The sequence below is a fragment of the Cydia amplana genome, chromosome Z (genome assembly GCF_948474715.1).
Source record: "Cydia amplana chromosome Z, ilCydAmpl1.1, whole genome shotgun sequence".
Lineage (NCBI taxonomy): Eukaryota > Metazoa > Arthropoda > Insecta > Lepidoptera > Tortricidae > Cydia > Cydia amplana.
The window spans coordinates 27328648-27351317 of record NC_086096.1 but is presented as its reverse complement, the minus strand read 5'-3'; the positions used below and the strand labels follow the sequence as shown (position 1 = coordinate 27351317).

General features: G+C 39.8%; 3 protein-coding genes across 3 annotated transcripts; all 3 read right to left on the bottom strand.

Moving 5' to 3' along the window:
• Nucleotides 1-1089: 1089 nt before the first annotated feature.
• LOC134660723 (ras-like GTP-binding protein RhoL) lies at nt 1090-11435 on the bottom strand. Its single transcript, XM_063516507.1, has 5 exons — nt 11036-11435; nt 7777-7891; nt 5972-6089; nt 3192-3270; nt 1090-1482 (listed from the first exon to the last, which is right to left on the bottom strand). The coding sequence occupies exons 1-5, from the start codon at nt 11149-11151 to the stop codon at nt 1359-1361; spliced, it is 552 nt and encodes a 183-aa protein (XP_063372577.1). The 5' UTR covers nt 11152-11435; the 3' UTR covers nt 1090-1358.
• Nucleotides 11436-12813: 1378 nt separating this feature from the next.
• LOC134661400 (uncharacterized) lies at nt 12814-13764 on the bottom strand. The gene is made up of 2 exons (XM_063517468.1): nt 13470-13764; nt 12814-13429 (listed from the first exon to the last, which is right to left on the bottom strand). Exons 1-2 carry the CDS (start codon nt 13514-13516, stop codon nt 12817-12819), a joined length of 660 nt encoding a protein of 219 aa, XP_063373538.1. The 5' UTR covers nt 13517-13764; the 3' UTR covers nt 12814-12816.
• Nucleotides 13765-19270: 5506 nt separating this feature from the next.
• Nucleotides 19271-22268, bottom strand: LOC134661874 (uncharacterized). The gene is made up of 4 exons (XM_063518099.1): nt 22067-22268; nt 21790-21984; nt 20961-21204; nt 19271-19520 (listed from the first exon to the last, which is right to left on the bottom strand). Exons 1-4 carry the CDS (start codon nt 22205-22207, stop codon nt 19357-19359), a joined length of 744 nt encoding a protein of 247 aa, XP_063374169.1. The 5' UTR covers nt 22208-22268; the 3' UTR covers nt 19271-19356.
• Between the last annotated feature and the right edge of the window lie 402 nt (nt 22269-22670).

Genomic DNA, 22670 nt, shown 5'->3' with positions numbered 1-22670 from the left:
GGCCCGATAGCAAGTGTGGATCTTACTCTAATTGGCACTCGTGCGAATGGGGTTGGCCGGTCGAAGTATTTAGCAGATGGCGCCATCATAGTTTGCCCTGTCAATCCCTATCAAATTTTTGTTTTTTTAATGCCCTGGATGCCAGCCCTTTAAGCCAAATCTTTAGAAAATGGGGCAAGCTATGATGGCGCCATCTATGCAAACCCCATTCCCACGGGCGCTTTTAAACGCGCGTTAAACTTATTCACACGACAGCGGTGGCGCTTTTTATCAAGCGTTGTTGGATTTTCGACTTTAAGCCATGGTCGTTAAATCGAATTTAGAGTGCGGACAGATTCAAGCGCTTTTTTAACGCGCGTTGAAAAAGCTGTCGTGCGAATGGGGGCTTAGGGTCAACTGAGTGTTTTATGGTTGAAACGTTACACACCACACGATATGTAAAAAATGAAATTCATATTGCGTATAAACTATTTACTTATAAGGCAGTACTTTACATGCTGAAACTTATTTAATTATTAATAATACAAATGCTCATAGTTAATACAAAATGTCCAGATACTAGCAGCAGTAGCATCGTATCTTAACACAGTCTACATTGTGATAACTTATAATACTCGCAATTATTTCAATACTTTGGTTAAAACACCTCGACATAATTCTTAACATGCCAAAATCTAATATTATTAATTTTCGAGTAATAACATAATGAATAATGATATACCTACTTAACAATTTGGCCAAGAGTCGATGTCAGCGGAGCATTTGTCTGTAATACTACCGGCCACAAGTACCGGTCAAGGTTTTTGGCTCCTGTTTCTGACACCACTGGTCAGCCAGACTATATATATTTGTAATTTGTCTGACCGTCCAGCATGTTTAAGATAACTATATGTGAATATTTAGTGTCAAAACCAAGACATGGCGCGTTGTGCGTCTAGGCCCTTGTGTCTATTTAGCTGTAGCCAAAGTCATGCACACCATTTTTTTTAAGTGGAAGTAAGAGCCCAGCATATAATTTACTATTTATTACACCTTTCAATCCGTCGTTGCACATACACTACATAGTGCATAAAAAATCACTTGTGGATTGTCGAGCCCTGGACGTACAAATATTATAATTGCCATAAAAGTGTATATATGTAGTGTAAAATTGAGCCTTTGTAATACTGAAAAATTGGGCGATTGATCCCACGCGCGCATTTATGCATGAGTTGCTATTGTCTCTTGACTCGTGTTTTGATGTTACAATTTCGGTGAGTGAGGAATTTGTCGCTCAGAGATAATCCGGATTAGTCGCCAGCGACTGATCCTAGGTACTGGATTACATGTGAATGCTGGGCTTCAGGGCTGGCGGGCGGTCAGAGGTAGTTACAGGCTCGCGCGCGCACGGGCTTCTTGCGCAGCGCCGCGCGCACCGCCTCCTCGAACACGAGATCCATGTTGACGCGCTCCAGTGCCGAACACTCCACTAGTTGGGCAGCCCTTAAACAAAAAAACCGGTCAAGTCCGAGCTCGTTTAACTCGCGCATCGAGGGTTCCGTACAAACTTTCAATTCTGACATATTTTTGACAAGCACATTGCAATTGCTAAGCATAATCAAAGAGAATACAGAGTGTATAGGGAGTTAATAGTGTCATGTCATGGTAAATTATGATGGCGTTAATTTCAATATTTACAAATTAACAAATAACAGTGAAAGAACAGTTTTAATCCTGTCTGTATTTTTTTTAATGGTTAAGTAGTTCTCAAGATATTTAGCGATGTGACAGACAGACGGATGGATAGAGTTGCACCATAAGGGTTCCTTTTGTACCTTTTCGGTACGGAGCCCTAATAAACAAAACGTGCGTGGACTTTTGACTGTCTTTACGTTAATTTTGGAAACTACCTAACCTCCTGTACCTTTTTCTCTCTAACTAAATACTTAAAACCTTGTGAAAAGATGAGAACCGCATGTTATAAATTTTATACAAAGTGTATAAATGTTACCCAACTACGGCAAAACCAAAAGGAAGGATTATGATTTTATGAATCTATGAATAGTATATGTATGTAAGTAGATAAGGGGGAATGGGAATTGTTTGCCTATTTGAAAATTACAATATTTGGGATTCTAACAATATATCCCTTTCACTTGATACTTTAACAAGTTTAACACGATGTACTTAAGTTAATTTTTTTGTTTAAGCTCAGAAGTGGCCGCTATGTTTAAAATACGTTTATCTATTACGCTAGACGTATGTCTAGATCACATGCCTACATATGTGTACCAAATTTCAACTTAATTGGTCCAATGGTTTCGAAGCAAATAGGCTGTGACAGATGGACTAACAGACAGACGGACGAGTTTTAGCTTTTGAGGTAAACCCATAAAAACTCTTTGTTTCGGCAACTATTTAACTTGAAACTAGTAAAAACAGTAACGTTTACAATGTTGAGTTGGTTTCCCGAGGGTAGAGAACACATTCATTTCGCACCTGATACATTGAATCACTGTCCGGCTAGATGACGTGTCATTAACCGCCGATGACACACGAAGGCGTAGTCACGATCGTATCCCACAGCGTCGCGCCGCGCCGCCCAAGGTTCCCCATACCTACCCGTAGTCATGTCGTCTACACTACACGACTAACACGACACGACGGACCCCGTGATCTTTACCTACGCAATAACCACCTTCACTAAGTTTTCCTTATTTAATAGCAGAATGAGCAATGATGAATTAAATGTTAACCAAAATAAGTTAACTAACTTAAATGAAAACTAAGGAAACTAAATGTTTACCTAGAGTTAGACCAAGATAAGTCTGCAACGATTTTGATAGCACACGCAGTGCAAGTGTTATTTTGAACGTCAAACTGCTATGAAATACATATAAATAACACTTGCACTACATGTGCTATCAAAATCGTTGCAGACTTACCTCGTCCTAACTCTACATTAATTTATCCGTTATCTTTCACAAGGATATTATAGGATGTAAAAAGATACATTTTATTATAATATATATAAAAAGCACGTAGCTGACATATCAGTGGTAGGCGGGTTATCGTGGCCGATAAGGATGATAGCTGGCTGCCGGCGCGAGCGCACGATATGACTTATCACTGTTCACTCACTATTGTTAAAATAATAGCACGATTACATATCAAATAAATAACAATGTAGTTTTCTATCTACATTCATTTACCTAATTTTCTTCTTTAATTTTTTCCCTTCTTGAGTAGTAATGACAGCCTTTTCTGTGCCTCGAAGATCGATTTTGGTAGCTGAAAAGAGGTATTAAGAATTAAATAATATGTTAACTGAATGTCACTACATAGGTGTCATAGGGTACTTGACATTCTTGCTTTGAATGGCACAAACTAATAGAAGATTTAACACACATATAGTAAACTATAGTTTGTCAAAGTACTGTATCATTTCAAAGATAGACAGAGAGAATCATACTATCTTTGTCTTAGACTAGATCTTTGTCTCACCCAAAAGAAAAGGATGAGTATAGTTTTCTTGGTTCTTACTGACTGACAAATTGGTTTGACCAGCTATACAAATAAAACCGCTAAATGATGGATTGCCGGCATAACATCTATAGCCTATATAGCCTATAGACTATAGGTATAGGTACTGGAGCTATTACTAGCTATACTTGGCAGGAAATCCATGTCCCTTACTATAAGGTATGGAGAGGTACCATACCTTATAGTAAGTGAGCCCAAGAGAAAATTTGTGGAGTCCTTACAACCAAGCCGGGCGTCCAGGACACCCCGTCAGATTAGAAAAAAAAATCTCGAGTGGCGGGGTCACAAAGTTGCAACAAGAATCGCGACCTTAACTTACTCGCGCGTTAAATTTTTTTTTGAACAAATAAAAAATAATCTGCCGATTTGCGTAGTGTCAAAAATGTGTAGTTTATGTAGTTTAGTGCGCCCAGCTCTTTTTCCCCTTTACTTTTCTATCTCTGGCTCCTATTTGTATTCATTAGCTTTATTTTGCAAAACATTAACAATATACATATCAAAATTATGGCAGCGTGCGTTACTATGCCTGGGCCACACTGGCGGAAAACGCCGTTGATTATCGCGATAATCCCAGTGTGGCCGTATGAAGTGTCAACTATAATCGGGATAATCAACGGCGTTTCCCGTTAGTGTGGCCCGGCCCCGGCATCGGCAGTAGAAAGGCGCCCTGAAGCAACATTAAAATATTATAAAGTCAAAAACTCAGGACGAATCGATACAGTCCCTCGAGAAAGGCATCAAGATTGCTAATTAAAGTAATTAATTTATGGCAGCCGTATTGTGATCCAAAATACCTTAAACCTTAGACTTTTTAAAAACTCCGTTTTCAAAACCTAATGCACTTTAAACTAGAAATAAACATAGAAAGCACAGCTACTGGATAAATGGGTGTATTTATCCCGTAATTTCGGTCAGAACCAGGTAGGATAATGTCAACAAATTTACTATTTCTTAGTATGTCAACTTATCCCCTTTGAATGTTACAAGTTACAATTAACACATAATTATATTTCCTTATTTCATTCCTTTTGCACATGCAATAATTCCGACACGACAACAGTAGTATGTATGTTGGATCGCATTGTTGTGACCGATGACGTCAATATTCACGCACGTTCTCTGAGGGAATATTCTGCACTTTGCGTAATTGGTTTTACTTGTTTACATGTTTTATGATGGCATAACAGAATAGGCTACATGACTAATTTTTTTTATGGTATCAATCGATCGGGTTTGTTTTTAGGATCAAATGTCTATATGGGACCCATTGCATTAAAGTAACACAAAAGTCAGAAATTGTAGTCAAAGTCCGACAGTCGCACTTCACTCGCGAAACGCCCTATACAAAACGGCCAGAGGCCGTGACGTCATCGCCCATCTTGTAGTATGGACAAAACAAGAAAATTGCGTTTTTGTCGGTGAAATATTGCGTTTATGTATAATCGAATGGTACCCTTACTTTTATCGTTTTTGGAAGTTAAAAAAAACTTAAATTTTGAAACTTTCAGGTCCTGTAATTTTGTAATTTTTCAATATTTTATTTTAATATCCACATTATTGTGATAAATTGCTCGTTTGCTATCTATTTTACTAGATTTTGTTATAAAATTCAACATGTGTCATCATCCCTATTGCCCCATGAGAAAAAGTTTATTACGATATTTTTCAAAGAATCACAAGATACTACCTAAACACAAACAAATTTGTATAAATACAAGGACTTTCTTCCTCATTACTCTCATTAGTTATTTTCATTAGGATAATTACGACGTTTATGCCATTTGCTGTTTAATAAGCTGTTTTTTTATATCTTAGATAGGTATACAAACAGTTCGATTGTGCCCAACGAGCTCGAATGACATTTGTTTGACCGTTGTGCCTTACTTTTGGGCACAGTAAGTACATGTTATATATATATATATATATATATATATATATATATATGTATAATAATGATGTCGATATTTCATTACAATAAGCAATATTTCCCCATGCTTAGACGAACACAGCAAAAACTCCTATTTTACGAGCACAACTTTATTTACATATACATACGGCAAAGTCACTGACCATTTGTAAACCTTGTTTTGCAATGTGATAGGACACAATCTAGTTATTTAGAAGACATTCTAAATAACTATTAGGCACTTCTGCTACATCTTCGGTTGTAAACGACATACATCAACCTAAGTATCATCCTAAATATCCCGATTAGAGAGTAACAACAAAAAGGCATGTTTGTGTTTTATTTTAACCGACACCTTAAGCATGTGTTCTGCCAGTGATATATAACTCTACTCATGACTGTGCTGCTTGGAGCAAGCATTAAAGGAGACTAATAGTGAGCAAGAAGGAGAAAGAGTCATCGGCGTCATGCGTTAGGAAAGATTCGTCATAGTATTATCTAGGTATTCTGTGGTAAGTAGATATGTATGTTCAGTAGCCTTACCTACTAAAACTATAGGCACGGACTCGCTGAAGTGCTTGAGCTCCGGATACCACTTGTGGATCACGTTCTCGTAGGACGAGCGGCTGCTCACGGAGTAGCACACCAGGAAACAATGCGTCTGGAAAAACATTATCATTATGTAAACACACGTCACTATACAGATAAAGTTATGGCTTCAAGAGGAAAAAGGTTTCTTAAAAAGGTCTTCCTTTCCAGGGTGAGTATCTACATTTTTTCGGAATGGCATTAACGGAACTTTTGATTTGTTTATTTATTAAATAAAACCTTGCATGTGGTAAAAAAACCGGCCAAGTGCGAGTCGGACTCGCGCACGGAGGGTTCCGCACCATCAACAAAAAATAGAGCAAAACAAGCAAAAAAACGGTCACCCATCCAAGAACTGACCCCGCCCGACGTTGCTTAACTTCGGTCAAAAATCACGTTTGTTGTATGGGAGCTCCACGTAAATCTTTATTTTATTCCGTTTTTAGTATTTGTTGTTATAGCGGCAACAGAAATACATCATCTGTGAAAATTTCAACTGTCTAGCTATCACAGTTCGTGAGATACAGCCTGGTGACAGACGGACGGACGGACGGACGGACAGCGGAGTCTTAGTAATAGGGTCCCGTTTTTACCCTTTGGGTACGGAACCCTAAAAACGGAAACCTTATAAGTAGATACAGACAGAGTTTTGTTATCTCTGTCTGTCCGTTACATTCGTCCGAATACCGGAAGCACTTTTTAATAAAGGGTTAAACTAGTTATCTGAAGGTTTTAACTAAATTTGTTTTAATAGTTTTCGGGAATATTAGTTTCATAGCATAAGCTTGTAATAAATAGGTACCTACCTAATTTTAACGGAGTAGATTAGATACCATAGGTAATTCATTCGCTGTGCTACACTATTTACTCACTATAGCCGTAGGTACCACAAGTCGACACTTGACGTTTACTACTGCGTAAACTCGATCGCAGTCCATCTCACTCGCTCTGATGTATTGGTGCGATAGAGAGGGAAAGCGATCGAGTTCACGCACTCGCTAAGGTAATTATTTTGCATGGGCATGTGCCCGTAACAATCATAACACAAAATTCGCTGAGCGGCTACACAAGCTTTTAGAACTCTCCACAATACCTATTCAAAAATCATAAATAATTGATCCACGATCCACCTGATATGAATTTAATTAAATGCATGTACATACTTACTTAGTGTGTTTGTGTTGGCACATACATGTATAATGTAAGTATGTCTATAGATAGTGCTCGGCCGATAAGAAGTCAGGATTGACACCTGTCAGGATTGACTTCTCATCGATATCGGCCTAGTCAACGGGCCTAGCACTATAGTTCAAAAGCATTGAGAAAGAATGCAGTGCAGAGCAGTTTTTTTTTAAATTTGGAATTTTTATCTTCCCCGAAAAGAACGAGATTCAAAATGTTTACAATGCAAATTTAATTTAGAGGTAAAGAGCATTCGCTTAGCATTCAATATGTTAAGAAATATGGGGCTAATTCAACCGAGTACCTAGGTACGTGCCAGCGTACGGGCTGCATGCTACCACAGTACCAACCAGAAACATTTTCAAAATATACATCTAGGCAAAAAATCGATCTAGCTAGGTCTTATCTCTGGTAAAACACGTGCTTTTGAGTTTTTATATGTTTTCCGAGCAAAGCTCGGTCGCCCAGATATTACCTACTTATGTAGAACGGTCGGACACCGTAAAATATCTGAGTGTTGACAAGTATTTGAGCCAGTTGGCAGTGTCAAATGTGTAAGTACTTTGGAGGTAACTTACGTTGCTGTAAGACAAAGGCCTCAGCCTCTCGTAGTCCTCCTGGCCAGCCGTGTCCCACAGCGCCATTTCCACCTCCTCGCCGTCCACCACTTTGCGGTCCACGTAGTTGTCAAACCTGCAATATCATAAACATGTTTTACATATATGTATTTATACATTTTTCTAAACTAACTATAGTGAATGTATATTGCCGGAAAAGACCTACCACACACAGTTAACCATTTGACCCTTTGTTGCACCCAGTCCAGCCATTTTTGCGTTAACCGTCCGTTAACATGTTTTCTTGTTTTTGTGACCAATTACTTACAACGAGTTCCAGGGGAGACTGGGGACAGTGGGGACCGAAATATGATAATAGCGTGTCGAATGTAACTACACGTGTAATGTCGCGGACAAGAGATAATCGCCAATATATCTTCAACATTACTTACATGCAATCACCAGTCTCATACAGCAGTGTCACCTCAGGTCAGGTGTGAAATAGTTAAGTACGATGGTACGAGTATGTATACCTATACGATTTCAAAATGAAACCCGCTAATATAAAAGTGAAGGTAAGGCCTTTAGTACCTATATTTTTTTTTGGAATTTTGCTTTTTATTGATATAACTAAGGACAGTATGCCTACATAACATCAAATATATTTAGAGCTGGTATTTGTCTAGCTAGACTACGAATTAAACTATCGTGCAAGTGCGGTGAAAACGCGTGGGACACTTAAACCAAGAATGAATTGCAAGGAAGTTGGTGTAGGTGTACCTACAAGTGTCCTGTTTCTAAAGGATGAGGAAGCGACCACCGGCCACAATACAACAATACGACGACGTGATCGCGCATTTGACTTTATAAATAGTGCAGCCTAAATTGTCTTCGCGATGTGTGCGTAGGTATTCTTCATGCTTATGAAGCGCATCAGTTAGATACCTACTTATGCCATTGTTAATCACGTCTATTCGTCTAAAGCAGATATTATGAAACTACGCTTCGAAGACTCCTACAGTTGTAATGAAAATGAGCCGAGTGGGCATGAGGTATTTACCACAATGCAGTTGATCCAGTTCATAGCCGTGAGCTTTGCTTAAACTTAAAAATTATTGAGATTTAATTAACAATCCATACATGTTGGTAAAATCATAACCCTTACTTAAGCTTGTTTGTTCGGGTAAAAAGAGTAGACAACGTTCAAAATTCTTCTTCACATTCTTTGATAAAATATTCTTTGGAATTTTGTTTATTTTAGCCATAAACGAGGGTAAAGTTACAAATAAAACAATATTTGATGGGTAATTAAATGTAGATAATAGATAATGAGACTTGTTAAAAGGGCCTAATAAGTATGTACATACTACCGAATACCTACAGAATTTCTCATAGGTATGTAATATCTGGGTGACCGAGCTTCGCTCGGAAAACATAAAAAAACTCGAAAATACGCGTTTTCCCAGAGATAAGACCTAGCTAGATCGGTTTTTCGGCCCCAAAAACCCCCATATAGCAAATTTCATCGAAATCGTTAGAGCCGTTTCCGAGATCCCCGAAATATATATATATAAATAAATAAATAAACAAGAATTGCTCGTTTAAAGGTATTAGATAATGGCTGCAATTACTAATATTTTATATACAAACACAAAATGCTACGCACACAAACAAACAAATCCAAAATACTAATAAATAGGTACGAATTATATTTGTTTGAAGTCCAAGTACATTGTTGTAAATTGTATCTCAAATATCCGTATAAATTAGTTAAATTACACACATTATGATTTTTGGTTTTTAAGGAAACTGTTTATCTTTACAAGAAACTTACGAGTAGGTACCTAATAATGAATTGGCCTATCAATTCATATCAAATCATGTATGAGTAGGTACAGTATAAGTATAAAGCTGACGTCACTGATACCATCGGATTGTATAAAGTGATTCATTTTACCAATATTAATTCAATAGTTAGCAAGTGTATTTTACAAGATGACTCAAAAATTGATGATTTCCAACACATTCAAGTATGTTGTATTAAGAATGGATTTGCTTCGGTAACGGGGTGTTATAGTCATCACGGACCGCCGGCGGCTAGCAAACCAGTATAATTGTGACCTCCAAGTATAGTTACGAATAGTTCGTATTGGTTCGCTCGCGTCCCATGACCGCCAATGTCCGCCCAGCAACGGCAAACTTATCCTGAAGGGCCTTGGTATAGGATCGGGGTGAGACTGCGGGTAATAGGTACTTGGCATATTTTTTTGCCGACTACGTGAAGGGTTACGTTTTCGCCGTCTATGCAATTGCAATCTATGTGAGCCATGTTTGTGTATTTCCTATAGGAGCTTCAAAACAACGATTTTAGTGAATAAGTAATCAATGTATTTGTTTTTATGACGCATGTGACATAGCCTGCATTTAACCGACTTTGATAGAGGTTTATTACGTAAAAACCGTAGGTATTCGTGTTAGTTATTTAAACGATTTACTCGGTTCTTATCAATGGACAAAGACAATACATACTTGTAAACATAATCCAATTAGGAATTTTACGTATACAGGAAAACCTTTAGTAATGACTGTTCTACACAAATACATAAATATATAATTATACCGACGATAACTCTGTCCTGAGTAGGTAAACCCAGACCAGACGAATTCCCTAATTTACAGTTTATTAAGTATAGCGTAGGCCTACACTCGACACCTAATTACGAAGCTTTATTAGGTAAATACTTGTTACAATGTTAATCGTCCGTCTTGGTACGACTATTAGTGACAGCCGAATTACTAATGGCAACAATACCATTATCATTCATTATTGACACAGCACAAGCATGATAAATAAGTTTTTAGTTGCTAGTGTTAAATGTATATCCATGTACCTATTTACGTGACAATAATTAATTTTTACCTACCTATATATAATGTACGTAACTAATAATAGTATTAATATTGAGTCAGGTATGTACAAGTAGGTACCTATTACCTATACATCTTACGATCTTATTTACAAATACGCACATTAAATAGCAGCTAACGTTAAAACATAATATTGTAGAATCAACATTTTGTTATGCTGACTTTACCTGCGTATAGGTATAGAGTGGTCGGACGGACAGTAACAAGTAGCGGCTACTGTCACACCGTGACAACTTGCTAATTTGCCGGCTCGACCTCTCGTCGCCGCTACCTCACTTACCCAACTGCTGACCTGGAAACGCTCCTCACTGCTGGAGAAAGACTATCATTGCAGAATTTCAAAAGTACTTACACTGTAGGCACATATTCTTCTGGGAACTCATTTTTTGTATATACATACAGCAAGCAGGTTTTGCCGACCATACCGTCGCCCACGACAGTAATCTTCAGCCTTTTCGTCGTCCCCATAGTGCCGCGACATTCGACAATTTCTAGCACAATAACGCTGGTGCTACCAACAATGTAGTATGTTGTCTTCAAACTTAATTACACATCAGCCTAAGCATTTCCATGTACTGTCCGCCCGCGAGCCGTATCGGACTTGAATGTTTCTTATCACACAATGATGTAACAATCTTATCAATCTTGTAAAAGCACTAGCGATAAGGTCGTATTATTTTAAGGGATTGAGGCGCGCGCGCAGTTTCGCGGTCGAACACAGAGTGATTTGGCGATTTGGCCGTAGAGGCAGCACTGCTCAGCGCCTGCGCAACTGGACGGACGCAAATTTCCGTCTAGCTGCCGCACTAAACATGCTTTATTAATTCTACATGCGTATCGCGACATGCCTACTAATAAACTAACGTCATTACACATCGCTATTGTTCGAGCCTCCATCTTAATTATTGGAGAATTATGCTACAAAAGAGAGCAAAATTATTCCTGGTATTTTTATACTAGGTATACATTTTGTTATACGTCACACTAACGACGTAACGAAACGGAAAGTTATAGTCTGTGCGGGAAGAGAAAAGTCGTGGAATGTATGGGGCCCATCAATACACTCCACGACTCTTCTCTTTCCGCGCAGACTAACTTGTTTATTAACTATTCAAATTTAAAAGTTTGCAGATATTATACGAGTATGACATGTCTGATGATGATTTTTTTATTTTGCTCAATATCTTGTTTATGAATTACGATATTTCCCTAATATAAACCCAATAATTGGAAACCCAAGTAATTAAAGCAATTCATGGTGCTTCGAGGTCATATAACACAGATCAGATTTATTTCGTTTTCGTGCTAGTCTTTTCTGTACCTACTTAAAATTTTGCAACATGCTACTTTCAATGGAAGAACATTTTTTTGTTTTTTTTTAGTCTGTCGCTGATCCATAAGCTAGGTTCCATAACTGGCTTTACCGTCTGATGCCAAATGCTTTTATTTAACCAGCTAAACCAGCCACCACAGACCAGCGGTGGTTATGTATGATAGCATAAGCACAGAATAAGTAATAGTATTACGAGGGGCGTTCAAAATATTCTCGGTATTGATATCTTACGACCTCTTCTAAAATTTATTTCGTTACTGGCCGCTAAGGTTTATTCATTGACATTAAAAAAAAGTATAATTCGAACCGAGATAGTCTTTTGTTTTTCTGCAATTGCTGAACAAACATGAACATCATGTGCGAATTGACAATGTTAACTAAATTAGAACATCGATGCGTGATAAAATTCTTGACAAAACAGGGTAAAAATCAAAAAACCATAAAAGAGGAAATGGATTGTGTTTACCGTGAGTCTGCTCCTTCTTTATCTACCATTCAAAAGTGGTCAAGCGAGTTTAAACGCGGAAGGGAGAGTATTGAAGATGACCCTAGACCTGGCCGGCCTGTAGTAGCTACTTCACAAGAAAATATTGATAAAGTGGAAAAACTTATATCCTTTTATTCAGAGACCATACTTTTATATCCGCAACGCAGGCTTCGTCAGGTAAACACAAACTTACAATCAGCTACAGGCATCGTCACAAAAAACTACAGCGATAAAATCCGCAACAGGCTTCGTCAACTCACTCTAAAAATACACATTAATAACAAAAAAAAAAAAAAAAGAAAAAAAAAAAAACCTACAAATAAAATACACCCTCCAACTCACCGCCAGCAGGCAGTGTACCCAGCAGGCTGGCCGCATTTCCCCGTTGAATAGCTATACTAATTCTCTGGGCAAAATACTGGCCTGCCCTCTGGTCACCCGAGGCATCGACCAAACGCGACGCCAAATCCTTAAATAAGCGCCGGGCGCTGGGCCCCCACGACCCTAACGTTTCGACCCCAAAAGGCTCAAATATGTAGCCACTGCCGAGAGTGCTGTACTTGCGCCGTTTGTTATCCTCGGCCGTCGTGGCCGCATGACCAGCACCAGAGCTAGTGCCCGGTAAGTGGGACACGGCAAAAGTGTCTACACACGTTGCATCCCAAACCAGAGGCCTCCCCATACTCCAGGGCACCAGCGTCATACCGTCGGGTCTCTTGCCGTCATCCCTCGTTAAACCAACAGGCTCCAGAATAGCAGGTACCTTTACGCTGACAAGAGCCCTTCGGATGACATCGTTCAAGCTGGCGTGACGAGGAATCCGACCAGCACTCCTGCTACAAGAGAGGCCATGATGACCCAAGCTGTCAACCATGGAGCCACATTGGCAGCGATGCGGGACATTAGTCACTGCCCCTACTCGCAAACTAGCAGCCAGACGAAAAGTGACGTTATCAAGGAGTGTACCTATCGACGGAGAAGGTAAGGCTAGTAACCACTGACCAGACTCCCATTCCGCAGCAGCAAGAAGACGAGCACGCTCCGCCAAGCCAGTTGACGTATCAACAAGATTATTCCGTACTAGTTGACAGAGCGGCTCGTCCCACTGCCTCTGCGAGCAAAGGTTGGTAGGCAGGTCGGTGTTCGGACAAGACAATGACCATACATTTTTAGCCTCAGTGCAGTGCGCCGGCTCTAGATTCCCAAATGATGAAGCCAAAATACACCCTATCAATCCCTGCGCGCTATGCACCGAAGCCAAAAACGCAGGCAACGCCACACTGGAGATATTTCGGATTCCCAAGCCACCGAACCTAATAGGCAGAGTAGCCTGGCTCCAGCACCTCGAATCAAAAGAAATGTTAAAAATCGACGCCAGGGAATTCTTTACCACCTCGTCCAGCTTCAAAAGAAGATTAGGAAACTTCCAGAAGTGACTACAACGAAGAACGTATGTAAACTTAGGAACAAAAAGGCAATGTCGCATGATGGTGTAAGCCGTGTGAACATTAATCTCCAATAGGCGTTCCGAAACTGACTTGAAATTCTGAATTTTGTTCTCAACATAATCATCAAAAGATTGGTCCAAAACAGGAGACCCAAGGAGGTTAAGCGAACTCTCATCCACAATCTTTATTCCAGGAGCAACCTCTCTGAACTTGTCGACTATACTTTCCCTTTCCAGGTTAGTGCTGGAAATGAAAAGTTCACACTTCGAAAAATTCAGAGAAAGGCCAATGGAACCAAAATCTGTCGATAACCTCTGTAAGTCACACAAAACGGTATCCACGTCGCCCCCAAGCGTGCCATCATCCAGGTACCAAACATTCAATCTAGATTTGAGGTCCTTTATAATGGGATGGATGGCGAGACTAAAGATTGCTGGACCCAAGGGATCACCCTGCTGACAGCCAACAGACGAGGCCAAAAGATTTGACTTAAATAACAGCTTAGTTGGGGAGCTGTAACATTGCCAAACAAATTTGTACGACCCCGGAATTTTCTCTCGGACCTGCGTTAGGAGGGTGCCTCTATCAACGGAATTAAAAGCATTCGCAACATCGACCTTCAAAAGCACCTCTCCCTCCAAACGCTGCACATATGTTCGAACTGCGTGAACAGCGGCCTCACAACCACTTCTTGAACCGAAACCCACTTGAATAGGACTAAATTCCTTACCCAGCCTGTCCAAGTTAGAATGACAGGCAATCTTAGCAACGAGGCGACGAAAAGTAGTCCCAATAGCAATGGGCCGTATACCACCGTCCTTCTTTAGAAGAGCGCATAGATTGGCACCATACAAGATGTCCGTGACGCTGGTTGGCACCTCACCCGCAAGCATTTTATTCACAAGGGCCGTCAAGTTCTTCAAAAGATCGTCACGAGTACCATTGCAATCACTGCACAAAAGGTCCTTGAGGTGCTGCGGGGTAAGACCGTCCAAACCCCCTGCAGAGCCATTTGGGAAGGACATGACGGCCCCTAAAACGTCCTGTGCCACGACTTGAAGCGCCTCATCACCGGCTTGCGGGGGATCCGGGAGAGAAAAGTCAGGCGCTGGAGGAGGATGTTTATCTCTCAGCGCCGCAAGGGTCTCAGGACTGACAGAAGCCACGACATCATTGGAAAATAATAAGCGTGCTGCTCCCCTAATATCACCATCACCCACCTTACTCTCCACTAACTTGGCCGTATTCAATCTACGATTCTGACGTGGAAGAGGTCGAGCTAAAGAACCATTAAGGCAGTTTGCCTTAACTTTACTCGTAAGCGAACTTCGCGTCTGATCCTTGGAATGAACATGCAAAACTCTGAAAGAGAAAGTTAGAAGTTGCTCCCAGGCACGAAACGAATTCTCAGACACAACCGCCCCAATGGTCTCTGCCAAACATTTTGAAACAGCGACACGAGCGCCCCTCGGGATACGCTTAAGAACCGGAAGGGTATCTTTAAGGTCACTAATAACCTGCCAAAAAGGAGGGGCAGGAACCTGAGGTTGTGCTTGTGCACTACAAGCAGGCCCAGGGGCAGGGGCCCCAGGGTCAGAAACATCAGGAGCCGAACATGGGATGTGCGGTCTATGCGCCTTCGAAATATGTACGTTGAGGCCTCTGGTACCCCTGAAAAACCGGGTCTGGGGGCATTGTGGGCAACGTACGTTACTGTCCAACGACGCAGAAAGAGCGACGCCACTGACGGCATCAGTTATAGGCAGGGACATTGGCAACAAAAAAAAAAATAGCCCACCAAATAAAAACGCAAGAAGCTCAAAAAAGCTATTAAAATTAAAGGAGACGCTTAATTATACTTAATTCTGATAAATATACATACATATACTTTAATAAAAACTGATTTAAACATGTCAAAACATCAAAAAAAGAATAAAAAATAATTAGACAAAACGCTATAAAATTAAAAATGCTAATGTAAACCCAAATAACATGTCAATCTTAAAAAAAACTAATCCCATATATTTAGAATAAAATAGAATAGTACTTATAATCCCAATAACGTCAATCATATAATTAAGTATTCTAAAATGACTATATTTACATATACCAACTCTGCAAAGAGGATGTGGTCCTCAGGTCTCTAAATCTATGACTTAAATCTACTTATCTAAAAAAGACGTCGTGCACCTGGTCCGGAATCCTGGTGAAGCTTGTCCGGGGCTGTGCTCACGAGCAGCAGAATTTGTGTTGCCTGTACAGGATACTTCCAGATGGAGTGGGTGGACCGCTATGGAACGCTGGAGCACTGCGGGCCGAATGGAGCACGGTGGAGCGCTAAAAAGCGGCACGGAGCACACCGGAACGTGGCGGAGCTTGATGGAGCAGAGTGGACCGCTATGGAGCACCGGAGCACCGCGGGCCAAAAAGGAGCGCATCGGAACGCCACGGAGCGGTGCGGAGCGAACGGAGCGCGTCGGAGCGGAGTGGACCGCCGTGGGGCGCTGGAGCACTGCGGGCCAAAGTGGAGCGCGGCGGAGCACTACGGAGCGACGCGGAACGAAACGGAGCGCGTCGAAGCGAAGTGGAGCGCTGGTGCTCTGTGGGCCGAAAAGGAGCGCGGCGGAGCACTACGGAGCGCGCCGGAGCGGAGTGGACCGCTATGGAGCGCTGGAGTACTGCGGACCGAAAATGAGCGCAGTGGAGCGCTACGGAACGGCGTGGAACGACACGGAGCGCGTCAGAGCGAGTAGGAGCGCTTTTGCGGAGCGCAACGCACAAAATGGAGCGCAAAGGCGCGCAATGTAGCAAATGGCGCAAAAAGGCGCAACTTTCCGGGAACTACCAGTGGACGCGACCGTCCCGCTCCACTGGGACTTGTCTTTTTTTTTTTTTTTTTTTTTTGTCTTTTTTAAACTTATATTGGAAGATGGACGAGTGAAGGTAAAATCTATAGCACAAGTAACCAATCTCTCTATTGGTACCGTACATGATATTATACATGACCATCTTAATATGTCAAAAGTAAGTGCAAGATGGGTTCCGCGAATGCTGACTCGGCTTCAAAAAGACATGCGTGTAGCTTGTTGTTCCGATTTTATTGACCTGTGCGGTGAAAATCCTGATGAGGTGCTGCAAAGAATAGTTACTGGAGATGAAACCTGGGTTCATCATTATGACCCAGAGAGTAAACAAGAGTCCATGCAGTGGCACATTAAGGGTTCAGCTCATCCCAAGAAGTTCAAGGTCATCCCTTCAGCTGGCAAGGTCATGGCCACGATATTTTGGGATTGTGAAGGAGTATTACTAATCGATTATAAAGAAAAAGGTGTAAATATCACAGGACAGTACTACGCTAACATTCTACGTCAATGAAAGGATGTAATTAAAGAAAAGAGGCGAGGAAAGTTAACCAAAGGTATTCTGCTTCTGCATGACAACGCCCCCGTCCATACTGCTCATATTGCCAAGGCAGCTACTGTTGAATGTGGGTTTAAAACTGTTACTCACCCACCGTATAGTCCGGACTTAGCCCCCAGCGACTTCTTTTTGCTCCCTAATCTTAAAAAGGATCTGCGTGGAAATACATTTTCTGACGATGAAGCATTGAAGGCGGCAGTGGAGGAGCATTTTTACACGAAAGATAAAAAATATTTTTACGAGGGATTAAAAAAAATAATTGATCGATCTTTTAAGTGTATGAACATAGGGGGGGAGTATATTGAAAAATAAAAATATCAAACTTTTCGTACTTGTTTGTTTTCATTCTCATACCGAGAATATTTTGAACACCCCTCGTATCATAGCATATGCCTAACATATATCATATCATAGTATACCTATGGGAAGCCTTGAAAACACAAAACATACCGAAAAAATACATAAGGATAATCCAACAAATATACATATGTACATTTAAAAATACAGCTAAAATATGAATTAAATGAAATAGTAAAGAATAACCAAATACTCGTACCAACAAATATTAAGTCCAAAGTATTTAACACTTGTATCCTTCCCTGCCTTACATATGGATGCCAAACATGGGCCCTAACTGTCAAGGAAAGGAAAGCTCACCAAGTCTGCCAAAACAGTATGGAAAGGAGCATGTTGAATGTGAAACTTAGATACAGAATAAAACTGGAGGACATCACAACATGGTACCCAAGAAACGAAGAGGACTGATGGTGGACAAAAAATGAGATGGGAAGAAGAGTTCAGGCAGGTGGGTGGAGCTTTGTGGAGAAGACAGGCTCTGGACAGAAACGCGTGGAGGAATATGGGAGAGGCCTATGCCAAAGGCAACCAGACAAAACGTTTGAACGAGAACCGAAAAAGGCTAGCAGTAAGCAAGCATGAGAGCAAAAGAGAAGCCTTTCCTCTCTGTCATGTGGATGTAACGGAAAGATTTAATAATTCAGGGATCAACCTCACCGAAGAATACTATTTACGTAGAGTTACCAGGGTAATGTGAACTGTAACGTGATTTATTATCTCCCTACGAATTTGTTAGTCATGTACAGAATTTAACCAGCTATGGGTATGGGGGTTCGGATTTCACACCTAATCACCGGTGTCTGAGGTAGAGTCTGGGCTTACAGCTTCAAACAATGCATGTTCGTAGTTTTGTTTTAGCCAGGAATACGGAAGCGTTCTCATGTTAAGGTCAATGTCGATGTATCTCGAATAAGTAGGTATCCAGACTAAGACTTAGTGTCCAGTAAGCACATTTGACTTTGCTGCAAATCTAGTATCGTAGCACTAATACGGCGTTTTGTGACCCAGGTAACCATCAGTTCCTGCTTTTTAGCGTAACGTAAGAAATACGGGTGTGACGAATAAAGTGTCAATCCATCGTAATTAGCGCTAGTTTTATTATCGGCCACGAATAAAAATCGCTTTGTAAGTTTTATTTTTATTAATTATGATTTTAGATATTAAACTATAACAAATTACAATTTTCATGCAACCAACAATAAAATGAATATGACGGTAGTAGGTTTATTTTACAAAGTCAACACATGGAAAGTAAACTAGGTATTTAAACTGAGTGAAACCTATCAAATAAACCTTTATAAAATTGCCAATACTACATAGGATTACACTTAGCAGTTAAAGCTTACAAAATACTTTACAAAACAATTATGTACTTACCAGATGTAGGATCACATTTATAATAGGTACTCTAGCTACTTTATTTAATTCTTTTGTTTCTTATAGTAGTTGTAGTGATATTTACTCAGCAATCGATTATATGAAGTAGCCATGTTGTAGGTAAATTGTAAATGATTATTATTATTAGTCACTTTAAATACCTATTATATCAAAACTTTATAACTAAAATACTGACCACAGGTAAGATTGAATGATTAGTATGAAACTTGATTAGGTAATGGAGTACAATATTATTCAATTCCAAGAATAATAATTTTTTCCTTCATTGCCACAACCTCTTTGATCAGGTTCTGAATGTTGCACTGTAGTTTGCTAATCAATGCTTGCTGCCTCCTGTCTCGTTCTTTCAACTGCATTACTGTAGAGTCACACACGTCACTGCAAGATGTGAAGCCTGCAACAATTATAAAATTATGATACAAGTTTTCATGGCTTATAGCCTCCTAAAGGAAGTAATTAACATTTCAATTAAGTACATAAAATGTTCAAATGTTATTTTATTTCATTATTCTTATCCTTCCCTCTCTTACATACAATAGTGTAACAATTTTTCTGCTCTTTCTTAGATAGAGAAAGCTATGGTGGTGGCAAAAAGACAGTGCCCATGTCTGTTGCTAAAATCTTTAGCCCTAGTGGCCTAGCGCCTTAAAGCCTCCTGGGAGTCTCGGGGCAGACAGATGCTGAGCCGCTTTCCATTTCAATGTCTACAGTACTTAGCGCAAAGTGAAAAAGTGTTTGTTTATGGGTTGTAGTTAAAGCGTTTATTTAAAGCTGCTGACTCTAGCTAGTTGCATTAGACCAGATCCTGAGATCTAAGACTAATAGGTAACAATTATTATCGTGAACAGGTCTCAGCAGGCATTGGGGTTATGAAGTTTTGGATGGAGCTGAAGATTAGGCTATTGTAAAGAGGTCCAGACACCTGCCATATCAATGCTAACACGCGTTATCGAGGGTGGCGGTGACTTGCCGCTGGCTAGATGGGCCCCCGAAACGGCCATTGTAAAGACCACCAGGAGCAACACCAGTGTGAGCAGCACAGGGGTGTCCAGAGGTGTGCGCCGTTTTCTACCCAGTGGCTGCCACTGTGCCAACTTGCGTCTTATGAATCTTTCACTTCCACCCCTGGAGGATATACATATGTAGCTCTAACGACTCCTCTCTGGACGGCCAGAGGAGGCTGGCCAGAGCTAAGGGTCCCGTTGGGGTCCACTCCAGTTCACGAAGACAAGCTGGTGACTGAGACCCTGACCGACTCTCGGGAGCACTAGCTTCCTTGAGGTTGTTACTTCCCAACAGCTTGCCACAAGCTGTCCTGCGGGCTTATTATTATTATATTATGATTTAATAAGCAGGCAGGCAGTTATAATAACTGATATGGCCGGTATCTGCTTATCATAAAGACAGTTATCATGTACAAGTAGTAGATTGCAGTGTTTGTATGGGTTACTGTAAGATCTATGGCTTTTTAAAGTAAAGTAAAGTATTTATTAATTGTAAACTGTGTACATAAGATGTCATAAACATGAGATATCGAATCAACAGTTGCCCATTTCGAGCATACAATATGATCTTAAAACTACTAACTATACTAGCTTACTGACTAACTTATACTTAACAAACTGGTGATTCCAGAAAAAACTCATTTAGGTTGTAAAATACATTTTCAATTAACCAATTTTTTAATTTTTTTAGTTTTAAGTGATGACCTCAGACAGGTTCCAAGAGATCCAAGCAATTTTTCAAGTATTATGAATATATTTTCATAGAAAGGGTAATGTGTCACCATTTTACTGCATGTTTCTTAGGTACATATTAATTTTTTTTAAATTACCAGTTTTATTCCTCAGCCTGTCTAATAACTTTTCATTTTCCATTTTTAGTCGGATGATTTCATGTCGCAAACTATTTTCCATAGTATCCTTTTGCTTATTAACTTGTGCCAATCTTGCTTTTGTTTCAGCCAAACTGTGAATAATTTCATCTGAATGATCGGAGACCCTGCGAGCAGCTGCCGTACATGTTTTGGCCTCATGTTTTTCAGTATTTACTTTTTGATTTAGTTTGTCAACAGTGCTCTGAAAACAATTAAAAATTAGAATTAAATCAATGCATTGATTATGACATCAACATATACTATAAAAAAGTGATGCTGTTTTAACTGCATACTCATTACTCAATTCAATGACCAATGAGCAAAGTTTGGGTATCAGATATCATATGATGGATGTCATTAACTCTAATTGTTCAGTTAATTATATAATTACAGGCAATTCTGCCTTTTATATCACCCTTAGGTTGCGCTCTGGCCATATTTCATTGAATAGCTATGCGTTTATGATGTGTAAGTAAGTGAGGAGTAGTTGAAGATGTGTTTCACATTGCAATGGAATGTTGCCCACCATCAACATCATCATCTTTAATTTTACTACTTAATTTTACAGTGCATTGGTGTTAGCTGTAATGCTGTAAAATTTGTTTTCAATAAATCTCAATATCAATATCACCACCATCTACCCACAAATTGAGTAGATGAAATTTATGCCAATATTGTCATCATTTTCTACTACACTAGAGATAGCAATGTCTCATAATAGTGCAGACTGGATTAGGTGCAAACCTAGTCGCATGTGCAACAAATCATAATCACAAAATATACTTACATTTAACTGCTTATTCAGGTGTTCTAGTACATGGTTTTCTTCAACTAATCTGTCAGCCTTCTCCGCGGTCGTTTTATGGTAATGCAATAGTGTCCAAACAACATTAACAAGCTTCACAAGTGCCTCAGGATGTAGTGTCGTAGTGATGTCGAAATATGGGTTAAATACATAACTAATATTTAAAAGTTCTAACTCCTGCAAGTTTGTTTAGGTTAATAAAATAATAATGATAAATATCATAATACGGACACGACAAGGAAAAAGCCAAAAATAGTACCTCAGTTAGTCCAATTAAGCATTCCTTGATGTTTGTGTTCGTACATGGCTCGTAAACGGTCGCTTTTTTAAATTTATAATTTTGTAAAAGTTCTCGTATTTCCTCATCTAGCGGTTCAAATTCGCTGCCATTCGATGCCATTTTAATTTAGTAGTGAAGATTAATCAATACCTTAAATAATTAAAACTAACAAAAATGCAAAACTAAACTACTACGCCAAACAAAATAAAGAAATAAGTAAGACCAACGGAAAGATAGGTAACTTGACCAAAGACTCCAAACCAAAGAAAACAACTTGATTTTGTTGGGTGCCGCCAAGGCCGGATTTTAGTGACCACAGAGTGTAATATTTTAAGGCTTCAGATAAAAGCCACTCCACACTCGCGTTCGCGACTTCCGCATTTTCACCAGATCGCGTTGTGTAATAAAATTTTAACACCATAGATATGTATACTTAGTAAACGGAACGGTGCTTTGTATTGACGATTCTGTTAATTGACAGTTATCTAGGCTTCATTCCGTCATTACATTTTATCAGGTTTATGTTTGTGGTTTCACCGTTGGCGTCGTCTCGTCGTTCAGATCAGAGATATAAGAACTCTAA